The sequence below is a fragment of the Acanthopagrus latus genome, chromosome 21, assembly GCF_904848185.1.
Source record: "Acanthopagrus latus isolate v.2019 chromosome 21, fAcaLat1.1, whole genome shotgun sequence".
Lineage (NCBI taxonomy): Eukaryota > Metazoa > Chordata > Actinopteri > Spariformes > Sparidae > Acanthopagrus > Acanthopagrus latus.
This window is the reverse complement of record NC_051059.1, coordinates 17,681,560-17,693,009: the sequence shown is the minus strand read 5'-3', so window position 1 is coordinate 17,693,009 and position 11,450 is coordinate 17,681,560. Positions and strand designations below refer to the sequence as shown.

At 41.9% G+C, this 11,450-nt stretch overlaps 1 protein-coding gene across 1 annotated transcript; it reads left to right on the top strand.

The window, feature by feature from the left end:
- The first annotated feature begins 3,055 nt into the window (after positions 1-3,055).
- Positions 3,056-11,431, top strand: dhx30 (DEAH (Asp-Glu-Ala-His) box helicase 30). The gene is made up of 19 exons (XM_037083138.1): positions 3,056-3,251; positions 3,455-3,591; positions 3,690-3,800; positions 3,894-4,157; positions 4,244-4,393; positions 4,478-4,630; positions 4,977-5,450; positions 5,908-6,291; positions 6,387-6,465; positions 6,550-6,654; positions 6,744-6,919; positions 7,015-7,221; positions 7,328-7,409; positions 7,506-7,699; positions 7,801-7,960; positions 8,086-8,243; positions 9,232-9,335; positions 9,422-9,561; positions 10,351-11,431. Exons 1-19 carry the CDS (start codon positions 3,080-3,082, stop codon positions 10,608-10,610), a joined length of 3,510 nt encoding a protein of 1,169 aa, XP_036939033.1. The 5' UTR covers positions 3,056-3,079; the 3' UTR covers positions 10,611-11,431.
- Positions 11,432-11,450: the final 19 nt, after the last annotated feature.

The following is an 11,450-nucleotide window of genomic DNA, read 5'->3' as shown; positions in this document are numbered from 1 at the left end:
ACCACCTGCATTCGTCAGAAAATCTGTGGGCGGGACTTATTTTGTGCAGGATTGAGAAATGCTCTTCTGCATATTATGTATGTAAGTTTCACAATCAGACCCATGAAACATTTGATACTTTTACAGTAATTAACTAACTAAACTACTTGTATGCATAATAAGAAGTACTTTATATTATGTATGCAAGTAGTTTAAGAAGTATTACGTTCAGCAGTATATGAATCTTGGACTACTTATGGAAACAATGTGTTTGTTGTGGTGTTTTGTTTTTGTTTGTTTGTTTTGTTTTGGGTTTTTTTTTCTCATATTGTCCTTTACTTAATCCAGAAGGATACCTTCATGATACCTTCAGACTGAAGGAATAACAAAGGCTCATTAGAGTGTGTCCTCCTGTGAATACAGAAATCATTCTGACATTACACTTGCAGCAACAATCAGCAAATGTCTAGAGAGGCAGAACATTTTATTAAGGATTCTTAAGACATTAACAGCTCTATAGATACTTTCTGCTCAGTATTATACACAAACAAGCATCATTTACACTCAATATCTAGTGAGCAGATTGTTTTAAGAAAGCAACTTGAGCAGTAAAGCTCCTTGATTATCTTTTATTGATTAGTACTTTTCCTGCATTTATTGGTTTATTTGATATTCCATAGCTGTGATAAGACTTTTCTTGTTCCTTGTGTTATGTTCTTCTTGTAAAAAGAAATCCACACCAGTGACAACATGTCTGGCTCCTGTCTATGTTGCATAGCTCTACACAGGTGCAGCAATTTGGCGTTATGAGCACGACAACAGTGTGTTTGTTCTCCTCTCTGTGTTTATTGGCTGCTCACAATATTAAAGGCGCATGCCAGCCACCATGTACTGTGTGTAGATGCTGCACTTGTTCAGTCAACAAAAGCAATAGCAGTAACCTCTGTGAACCTGAAGCCTCACACCTGATACTGATGATGAATCTGGTGTCAGCTGTCATTAAAGGAACAGTTCATGATCAGAATGTCAACATACAGCAAGCTTTCAGGAACTGACTGATGTCACATGACTGACTGACAGATTTTGAATTCAGAACAATAAAGGAACTAAATTAAAGCTTGATTAATTTTGACATTATTTACATTATTACTCAGTGACAGAATTAACATACATTGTAATCATGATCAGATGAGAAAAAACAATAGATCATTATTCACAGAATTAAATATTTTCAGACTCAAGCACTTAAATCAGAGAATGCGCTCATAAAATTACAGTTTGCTCTTTAAGATACCAAATCAACATTTTTAGAATAAACAGCTAAAAAGTGAACACAGTTTATCTCCATAGACATCAAATTTTCTCTGTGAAGAAAAACATCACACATATATGAAACTTAAAAGTCAGACAGCTCCACCTGTGATCATAGAACCTGAGTCACAACACATAACCATTGTTCAATCAGAGCTTCCACAGTGACACAAATGAAGAAAACACTCAGACACTTATTATGGGAAGGTGATTGTAAGCTGCTAAGAAGTGAAATTGAGATGAATAAGAAGAGTTTTGACTCTAATCTGTTTTTACATCCATGAGGACTCGTGTTGGTTCAGGAAGTTAAAATTCAGATGCAGAACTTCTCATATCAACCATCACAACAGAGTTCTCATAGTCAGTCTCTTCAGGGACAGCAGAGCCTTCAGCTTTCTTGTATTTCTTCTTCTTACAAGCAAAATAGATGGCGATCCCACTAAATATGAGAATCACCACAGCTGCTTGCAGAACAAGTATGAGCAGGGACTGATCTGTTCAGATAAAGAGACACAAAAAGACAAATGTGGATCTTGACATCAGCACCATGGGTCATCTCTGCTGGAGGAATCAACAGTTTGATTAGTGTGGGTGATGTTAGTAGAGAGTTTTGGACATTATGATGTTACTCTCCTTACCCTCAGTGGTTGAGGTACGAGCTGTTGTTGACTTAAAACACACGGTGTTACTGGCTTCAAGTTTTTCTTTTTATGTATCAATGATCTAGGTGTGTCGACATTTAAAATCTGTTGAGGTAAAAGACTTGATTTGATGTCATTGAAAATGACATGCAAAATCCTCGCAAAGTTTGTGTTTTGGAGGATCTGTTAAAATTGAGAATAACCTTCAAAGTTGTGGTAAAAAAGGATTTTCAACCGCGGTCTTGAAAAGAATACAGGTTCCAGACTTACACAAGCATAAATATAAATATGCCAACGGACTTCCTGTGATCAATAAACATAAAAAAGACACCACATCCTCATTTGCAGTGCATTTGGTTAAATATTTGTAGCCAAAACCCTTTTTTGGTCAGTGGCCACATTGAATTTAGGGAATTTGGGGGGTCTTGATATACCCAATCATACATGTAAGTATTCCAATGGGTTTCCTATGGTCAAAAAAGGTAAAATAGACATCAAGTTTGTCTTTGTATCTCATCTGGCTCGAAAGCTATCGCAGAATCCCTTTCAGGTGGTGGCCATATTGGATTTGGCCGCCATCTTGGTCTCAGGGACCATTGGCTCGGGCACTCTGGCAAAATCATTTCAGTATGCCCTCAGCTACATCTGTGCCAAATTTGGTGCTTGTAGCTGAATTGGCGCAAACATTGGGGTGTAAGGCCCATACTACAGTCAAAGCTGCTTTTGAGGACAGCGGCCATAATAGATTTTGGAGGATTAAGGGGTCCAGATGCACTGTGTCATAAATATTAACATTCCTGTGTGTTTCCCATGATCAATTAAGCTGAAAAGAAGTTTATATTTGTTACTCATATTTGTTACTCAAGTTATAGCCGGAACCCTTCAGGCAGCAGCCATATTGGACGTGGCGGCCATCTTGGCCCCAAGGGTCACTCGCTCCGGCTTCCTAGCTAAATCATTTTAGTATGACCTGAGCTACATCTGTGCTAAGTTTAGCGCTTTTAGATGAGGCCCTCCAACTACCGTGAGAAGTTAGATTTATACAATAACAAAAGTGACAATTCACACTCCTTACCGCAGGGCGTCGCTGTGAGCACGCGGTGTCTACGTCACCGCACTTGCGCAGAAAAAGAAATTGTAGTTCAAAGATGGCGCTACCCGGTGTTTCACTCGTGCGCCTCAGAGCGCTGTGCAATACTGCTAAATGTCTTCATACAGTGGGCAAATCAGCGTCAAACTGGGGCAGAGAGATGCGGTGGTACAGGACAAAAGCCCGGAACTTTCAGGACTTCGGTTCGTCACATTTACAGGATAAACGAGGTGAGTGCGAACCGCCGTTAGCCAGATTAGCTCACCGGGTGACAGCTATCTCAGCGAGAAAGCTCAAGGACATTCATCACGTAACCTAACAACAAACATCCCCGCTCCTGTTTTTTCTTTTACAGTTTACACCAGGTTAGAGTGGGAATAAAACACGGTTTAACCCTTACTGTGTGTCCGACATATTTGTTTTTTCTGTTTAGCTAACGCGAAGCCAGAACTCCTGAAGGAGTTTCCAGACCCTAAAAACCTCCTGAATAACATTCTGGCCCGCTCACTGGGAGTCAGCGACCTGTCCCATCTCATCCAGTACAATTGGACGGAGCAGGCGGGTGTCAAGGTTAGAGCAAAAGTCGTAATGGCAAACCTTGTCATTCAATGGTCACATCTATGTAGAGCTGAAGTAAATTGTGTATGTGAATTGTTTCCTTTCTGTAGAAAGCAACTGTCACGGTACTGTGGCCCTGCAAGATTGAAGAGGAGGGTTTTGCCTCGAAAAAGCTTGATGCAGAGCGATATGCTGCGGCTGCTGCTTGCCTCAAGCTCAGAGTAAGCTGCAGTGACTCCTTGTCTCCTTTTTGTCCCAACATTATGTCGTGATTTTGGCTTATTTTCTCTCCCCATTTCTCCTTTCGTGCACAGGAAATGGGTGTCATCGGTCCAGACAACAAGCTCCCTCGGAGCAGAGCTGGCGGAGGCAGATGGTCGCAACACTCAGCTCTTTTTGACATTGAGGACGATTTGGTGACCGAAAATGTATTTAGAGCCAAATCAAATGCACAAAAACAATGGCTGGCCCCTGAGGAAGACAACTCCGAGATCCACAAAGCTCTTTCCCTGTTTCCACAACCTAAATCCCTCCTCACCAGGGTCATCACTGTGGCCTCATCATCCAACAGAATAAGGGTTGGTTGCTGTAAACCGTCTCTACAATAAAAAGGTATGTGCTCCTTAACTCGTCATGTATTCTAAACTTGTCCCTATCTTTACAGGAGTTACTGCAGTTCAGAACAACAGGAGGAAAGCTAAAGAAGTGTGAGCTGACCATGCGCTGGCCAGAAAAGATGACATTCTCCGCCACATCGAGAAACCGAGTGACTGCGGAGAAGTCGGCTGCAGCTCTCGCCTGCATGAAACTGAAGGTGAGGATCATTTTAGAAAAAACACTAAATGTGCATCTAATAGTCAGAGCTGTGTTAACATGTGTATCCTCTTGACTAATCCAGGAACTGGGGCTGCTGGATAAAGACAACAACCCACTGACTCATGCCAGGTACCACAAACAGAAGGTGAAGGAGGCTGGAGAGCGAGAGAGGCGTCCAGTTCCCCTGGAAGTCCCACAACACCTGAAGGAACAGATGAGAGAGTACCTTGCACAGGTCGGTCTTCATCTCATAAAGAAAGAGGAAAATTAGAGCATTTCTTATCATGTGTATGTATGTGTACATTGGGTACTTTTGGTCTGGGGCTGTTTTTGGCATATTACTTAAGAGCAGTCTCAGTGCCACAGCATGCATGGATATATTTAACATAAGTGTGCTTTCTAAAATCATGTAGAAATTCTTTTGAGAAGTGTGGAGGCCAACAAATAATTTCCTGTGGGTTTTGTTTCAAATGTTCATTATCCAAATAAAGTTGTCATTTTTTTTATGGGTTTGTGAACTTTAGTCCACGTCATGATGTATTGATATCATGTCTGTCTTAATGCTTCCATCTTTCTAACAGTATCCAGTGGCAACGGAAGTACAAAGCCTTTGGGAGGAGGAGGAGGCGAGAGAACAGCGGACAGTAAACCAGGAGGAGGAAGAGGGGGAGGAGGACTTGAGGGTGACGGATGCCATAACTGGCAGGCCATACCGTCCTCTGTCGGAAAAGGAGGCCCAGGAGCTTAACTCCTACCTGCAGGAGGAATGGGAGAGAGCGAACCCCAGGCTGAGTGCGGAGCTGCCCGTCGATGCCCACCGTGAGCGCGTGGTGGCTGCGGTGCAGTCCTCTAGGGTGGTTGTGATCGCCGGTGAGACTGGCTGTGGCAAAACAACACGGATCCCTCGATTCCTACTGGAGGGGAGTGTGAGAGGCGGCGAAGGGGCCAAGTGCAACATCCTGGTGACCCAGCCCCGTCGGATCAGTGCTGTGTCCGTGGCTCATCGCGTCGCTCAGGAGATGGGTCCAGATCTCAAACACTCCGTGGGCTATCAGGTAGATATAGGTTTATGTTCTCAGATCTTTTACTTAAGTAAATGTAGCAATACCACAGTGTAGAAATAGTTTCTTACTACTTATTTTTTTTACCTGCACATAAATACAAAAGTATCAGCATCAATAAATGTACTTTAAGTAACAAAAGTGAAAGTACACTTGCAGAATATTTTTTTCAGAATGATGTACGGTATGTTATCAGATTACAGTTATTCCATGAATATGCATTTGTTGACTATATTTTGTATTATTAATCTGAATCTAGTTAACTTAAATTGTTAAATACATTTAGTAGAGTAAATATTATAATTCTTGCCTCTGTATTGTAGTGGAGTATAGTAGACAGGATTTGTGTAAACTCAGTTACTTTTCACCACTGAATACAACTTCTCAGATATATCAATGAATATGTTAGCATTTTTGTGCAAGCAGTACATCAGTTCTTTTCTGTTCTTAGGTGAGACTTGAGAGCCGACCCCCAGAGCACAGCGGAGGAGCCATGCTCTTCCTCACAGTGGGTGTCCTGCTGAGGAAGCTGCAGTCCAACCCATCGCTGAGGGGTATCAGCCACGTGGTGGTGGACGAGGTCCACGAGAGAGACATTAACACGGACCTGCTGCTGGCTCTGCTGCGCTCCAGCTTAAAGGAGAACCCAGACCTGCGAGTGGTGCTAATGAGCGCTACTGGGGACAATCAGAGGCTGGGTCAGTACTTTGGAGGCTGCCCAGTTGTGAAAGTGCCTGGGTTCATGCACCCAGTGAGGGACAGATTCCTGGAGGATGTGCTGAGAGAGATGGGACGGCGAATTCCAGTCCAAGAGACAGTGGAGACAGACAAGCAGGTGAGACTCGAGTCTGCCAGATTTGTTTATTTTTGTGCAAATGTTTCTTATCTTTTGTTCTGTTTCTCACTGATTTTTATTTTATCCTGATTAAGGGAAGAAAAGAGGAGATTGCACCCGATATAGATTTGGTAGCTGATGTAATCGAGCACATTGACAGACATGGAGATCCAGGTAACTAGCAGATTACCTCTCATATTTGCTTTTTTAACAATAGTCCTAAATGGTATTTGTCAAATCTTTCCTGTCATGCTACAGGTGCAGTGTTGTGTTTCCTACCTGGATGGCAGGACATCAGGGCTGTTCAGGAGAAACTGGAGTCGAGGTCCCACTTCTCATCAGGCTCACAGATGATTGTACCATGTAAGGGAGCCCCCACAGATTTCCACGCAGACTGAGTTAGAGATGGGATTTCTCTGCAATGGATGTTTATGATATATCTTTTCTTTTAGTGCACTCCAGTTTATCAGTAGCAGACCAGCAGATGGTATTCCAGCACCCCCAAGTGGGTCAGAGGAAGATTGTCCTTACCACTAACATTGCTGAGACCTCAATCACCATAGATGACATTGTCCACGTGGTGGATACAGGAACTCACAAAGAACAGAATTATGACCCTCTGACTAAGGTTAGTGTCAAACCGTTTCAGGTCAGCAACAACTAAGCCTGGGATTTATTTGTGTTTTCTGATGGAATCATGTAAAATTGGAATAAATCTTCCAGGTCTCCTGTCTGGACACAGTTTGGATATCTCGCTCTAATGTCACTCAAAGAAAAGGGAGAGCAGGGCGATGTCAGCCAGGACAGTCCTACCACCTGTTCCCACAGAAACAGCTGGAATCCATGACTCCCTTCCCCATCCCAGAGATTCTGCGCACCCCGCTGGAGAGTTTAGTAGTGCAGGCCAAAATCCACAGCCCAAACTGCAAGGTATTTAAAGAGAAAAGTGGCTTTTATCAGTTTTTAAACCTGTTATTTTGTATATTTCTGACACATTCCATGACGATGACCTTTGTCAATTTGCGTGCGTGTGGAGGCTGTGGATTTCCTATCCCAAGTGTTGGACAGTCCAGAGCTGGAAGCTGTTAGAGATGCTGTTCAAAATCTTCAAGACATTGGTGAGTTATTCCGAACTACTTATGTGTGATTTGAGCCATGCATCTTACTATACATGCTCAGTGCTGGATTAAGATATAAATGTTTTACTTCTGTAGGAGTTCTGGACGAGACCGAAGGCCTGACGCCACTAGGAGAGCGTGTCGCCTGCATGTCGTGTGACCCCCGTCTGGGCAAAGTGCTGGTCCTGAGCGCCATGTTCAGATGTGTTCTGCCCATGCTGTCTGTAGCTGCGTGTCTGACCAGAGACCCTTTTCACAACAGCCTGCAGAACAGAGCACAAGTTATCAAGGCGAGATTTTAGATCACACACCTTTTTTATCCATGTAGTTTTATAATAACAGGAAGTGTAATCGTGTACCAATTAGTCATATCTGTGTTCTCTTTTTCCAGGCGAAAGAGGCTCTGAGTGGCTCCAGCTGCAGCGACTATTTGGTGTTCATTAGAGCTGTGTTGGGCTGGAGGAGAGCTCAGCAACAGGGGGACAGAGAGGAGAGAGATGAATATCTGGACAAACACACCCTGTCGAGGTTCAGCCTTCGTTTCATAAATGGTTGGTATGAGACACACATAAACACACACAAACACACACACACACAATCTCATTTAGATATTGTCTCTGTACGTTTTTTGAATCACTCCTTCTTCTGACCCTTTTTTACTGTTTTTTTGCTGCAGGTCTGATGACTCAGTTCAGCACAAACCTCCAGGAAGCCGGGCTGGTGTCTAATTCCAATGACTGCCAGCGTAACTCTTCTCGCTACAACGAGCACAGCAACCAGGATGAGATGTTGAAAGCTGTACTGCTGGCTGGACTCTATCCCAACCTCATTCAGGTACATGGAAACAACAGAGTCTTGTATAATTCTGACATGACTATTTCTTGCTATGCTCCATCAAAAGTTGTTGCCAGAATTTTAACATTTGTTGTTGTTTTTAAGTGACAGATGTGATTTTGTTATAAAAACAGTACATCTATTTTTTGTTATGATTGTCTTTCTAAAATTTGGATAACACTTTATATTAGGAAATGAATAATAATAGTAATTAGTCATCGCTTATTAGCACCATATAAGTAGCATATTGGCTCTGTATTAGACATAAAGCATTTATTAAATGAGACCTGTTAGGCTTTTTACATTTTTTCTCTTTCCTTTAGTGTTAATGTTTGTTCTTGTGAGTGTAAAAGATCTTGAAAGTTAAAAAGGTCAAAATCAGCAAAAACATAAACGTCTCTGATTCCCTGCTCTGGAAAAGCCTCATCAATAGTCGTGCATTCACAGAATAAATGCCTAGCACCTAGTTTGGCATGTAAGAATTGATTTAGCACAGCTGCTCTGTTTTTGTTGTTGTTAGCTGTGCTGGATCAGGCATGTGGTTTAGGTGACCTGAATGAAGGACAGTGGGTATCCAGGAGGGGAGAGCTTAGAAAGACGAGAGCTTAAAGGTCTTCACAACTAATTTACCAGTAGTTTGACACTTATCATCACAGACAGGTTCTACAAGTGAATTGTATTTGAGCAAGACCTCTTAAGGTGTTACTAAGGGAGAATGAATATTCTTGTAGTATCACCACCTTGTAATGCACATACTAATATACAGAAATACATATTAAGATTGTAATTCATGTGCAATAACTTCCCCATTTACTATCAGTAAGAATTAATTTGGAGGATATTGAGGAGAAAATAATTTAATGGTTAAAATGTGTTCTTTGATCTAAAGTGTTACCCCAACCTGCACCTGTTTCAGTCAAACCCTTTATTAAGTGTTGAAGCATAAAATGGATGAAACAAACAAGACACTTATGTTTTTCTTTCTCAGGTCAAGAAAGGTGTTGTGACCAAAACAGGGCGCTTTCGCCCTGACAGTCTTTGCTTCCGCACATTCAGTGGGCCGGTGCTGCTTCACCGCTCCTCAGTGAACAGGTTTGAACGTGCTCCCAAATTCATTCACAGCCAGTATTTACTATCATAATACGTATGTAAACTTGTTGTCTTCATTTATGTTGTAGAGGAAAAGAAGATCTTCCCAGTCGCTGGTTGACGTTCTTCAGCGCTGTCAAGTCCAGCGGGAATGTTTTCATTAGAGACTCTTCTGCAGTCCATCCACTTGCCCTGCTGCTGCTCACAGACTGTGACATCAATGAGACGGGTAGGACATGTACTGCTCTCCATTTAAAACAAAAATGAGTTAAAGTTAACAAAGGTGCTGGTGTTTGTAAGTGTTTGCATCTGACATTGTGTTCATGTCAGCCGTTGCGTTCATGTTAGCCGTATGAGTGTGCTCTAAGGTACTTACGTTACCTTAAAGCAGCTATAATCAATAATTGAAAGGGGCTCTCCTTTAGTGATTAGCCTACAGAGGGAAAACAGGGAATTTGCAGCTCCCCTCGACTATATGGTGCCTAGCTGTTCGGCTGCAGCTTTACTGTTGTTGTTTTACTCGCTCACTCGCACAGCATCTTTTTGGTTTCACCATTTTTTTGGCTCTGACACAGAAAGATGACCATCGAATGCTAAATTTCAGCTAAATTTAGACTCTTGTGTCCCTGTGGTAGAAAATCAGAGTTCCTTCAAAGGTCCTTGGGCTTAGTATTTCAGGTGCTGGCAGCAACTTAGAAGACTGAAGTAAGGCTACCCAGTAATCTCTGCTGACTGGATATACAGCTATTACTGTTTTGTCAGTGTAAAAACGCAGGCTAGTTTTTCACTCCCTCTATGAATTGTTCAGAGGCTTTTTTTTTTTTTTTTTGCCTTAATACCACAATACATAATTTCTCTCTGGACTGTGCATTTAAAAACATTTGGCTGAAGGATAAGTGTACAAAATATCATTGAGGTGTTCCTCCTCAGCACTTAGATATTATTACCCTCTTAGATTTCCGACACAGTAAATCCTCCTCTTCATAAATGACTCTTTGTCCCTTCTCTTATGTCGCAGTCAAAGGAAACAGAGTGGAGGTGTCACTTCCTGGACACTTGCTGGTGCGCTGTGAGTTGTCAGCTGAGACCTGGGAGCTGCTGTGGGAGCTCCGTACTTCCATCCAGACCATGCTACATCGCAACCTTAATAATCCCAGCAACGCAGTCACAAACTCCGCTCAAGACGGAAAGCTCATCTCGTTACTTGTGGAGCTGCTCAACAATACAGACTCAAACCCTTTTGCTCAGAACCACAACAGTGACAGTGAGGTGGACTGATGACATGGACCACTTTCTAAATGTTTGTGTTGGATCTGTTGGTTGGTACAGAGGAACCAGAAAAGATGATGGTATCTCATGTATATAGTTTGATTTTGTTTTTTTCAAAGGTGCGATAAGTTATGATATGTATATAAGAATATCAGCTTAAAATATTAATGAAATTACTAAAATGATTAACTGAATGTGAAGAAATGACAGTTTTGAAGTTATGTGTTATGCTACAGAGACATCTACTGAAGTAAGCAGGCAGCCCAGCTAGCCATAGCCCATCTTGTCTCGTAATACCACTTTGTACCTCAAGAAGCTGACAACACAAGCCTCCCCCTGAGATGTTTGCGAGAGGCTATTTTGCTAAGTATAACAAGCTCTCAGCTGTTTCTCACAAAACATCAAGAAAGTAAATATTGTCACATATTTTCCTTATTTAAAAAAAAGAAACAAATGTAGACCTCTTGAATTTAAGTTTCTCTCTTTTACTGATTAAGGCCGTCAAGTTCATTTATGTTGGACCATTCAGACATGACACAACTCAAAGTGCGTTACAGAGACATGCAAATGCATTAAAATTATGAAAATGCCACAATTGTATTTAACCAAGACAAGCTTAATTCCCTTGCTAACTTTTCTTGGAACACTCTGGTTTAATGCTGCCCCCCATTTGTATGATGAGTATGAGTAGCCACAGGTAGCCAGTCCTTACACATTACACCTTTTTGTTCGGATAATTTTTGAGTACTTGAGTGTGGAGTGAATTTGCTGAATCAATCATGACTCATGAAGAGCAAAAACACCCACTGGACCGTTACTGTTATTTTTGAGGTTAATGATGAACTCCCA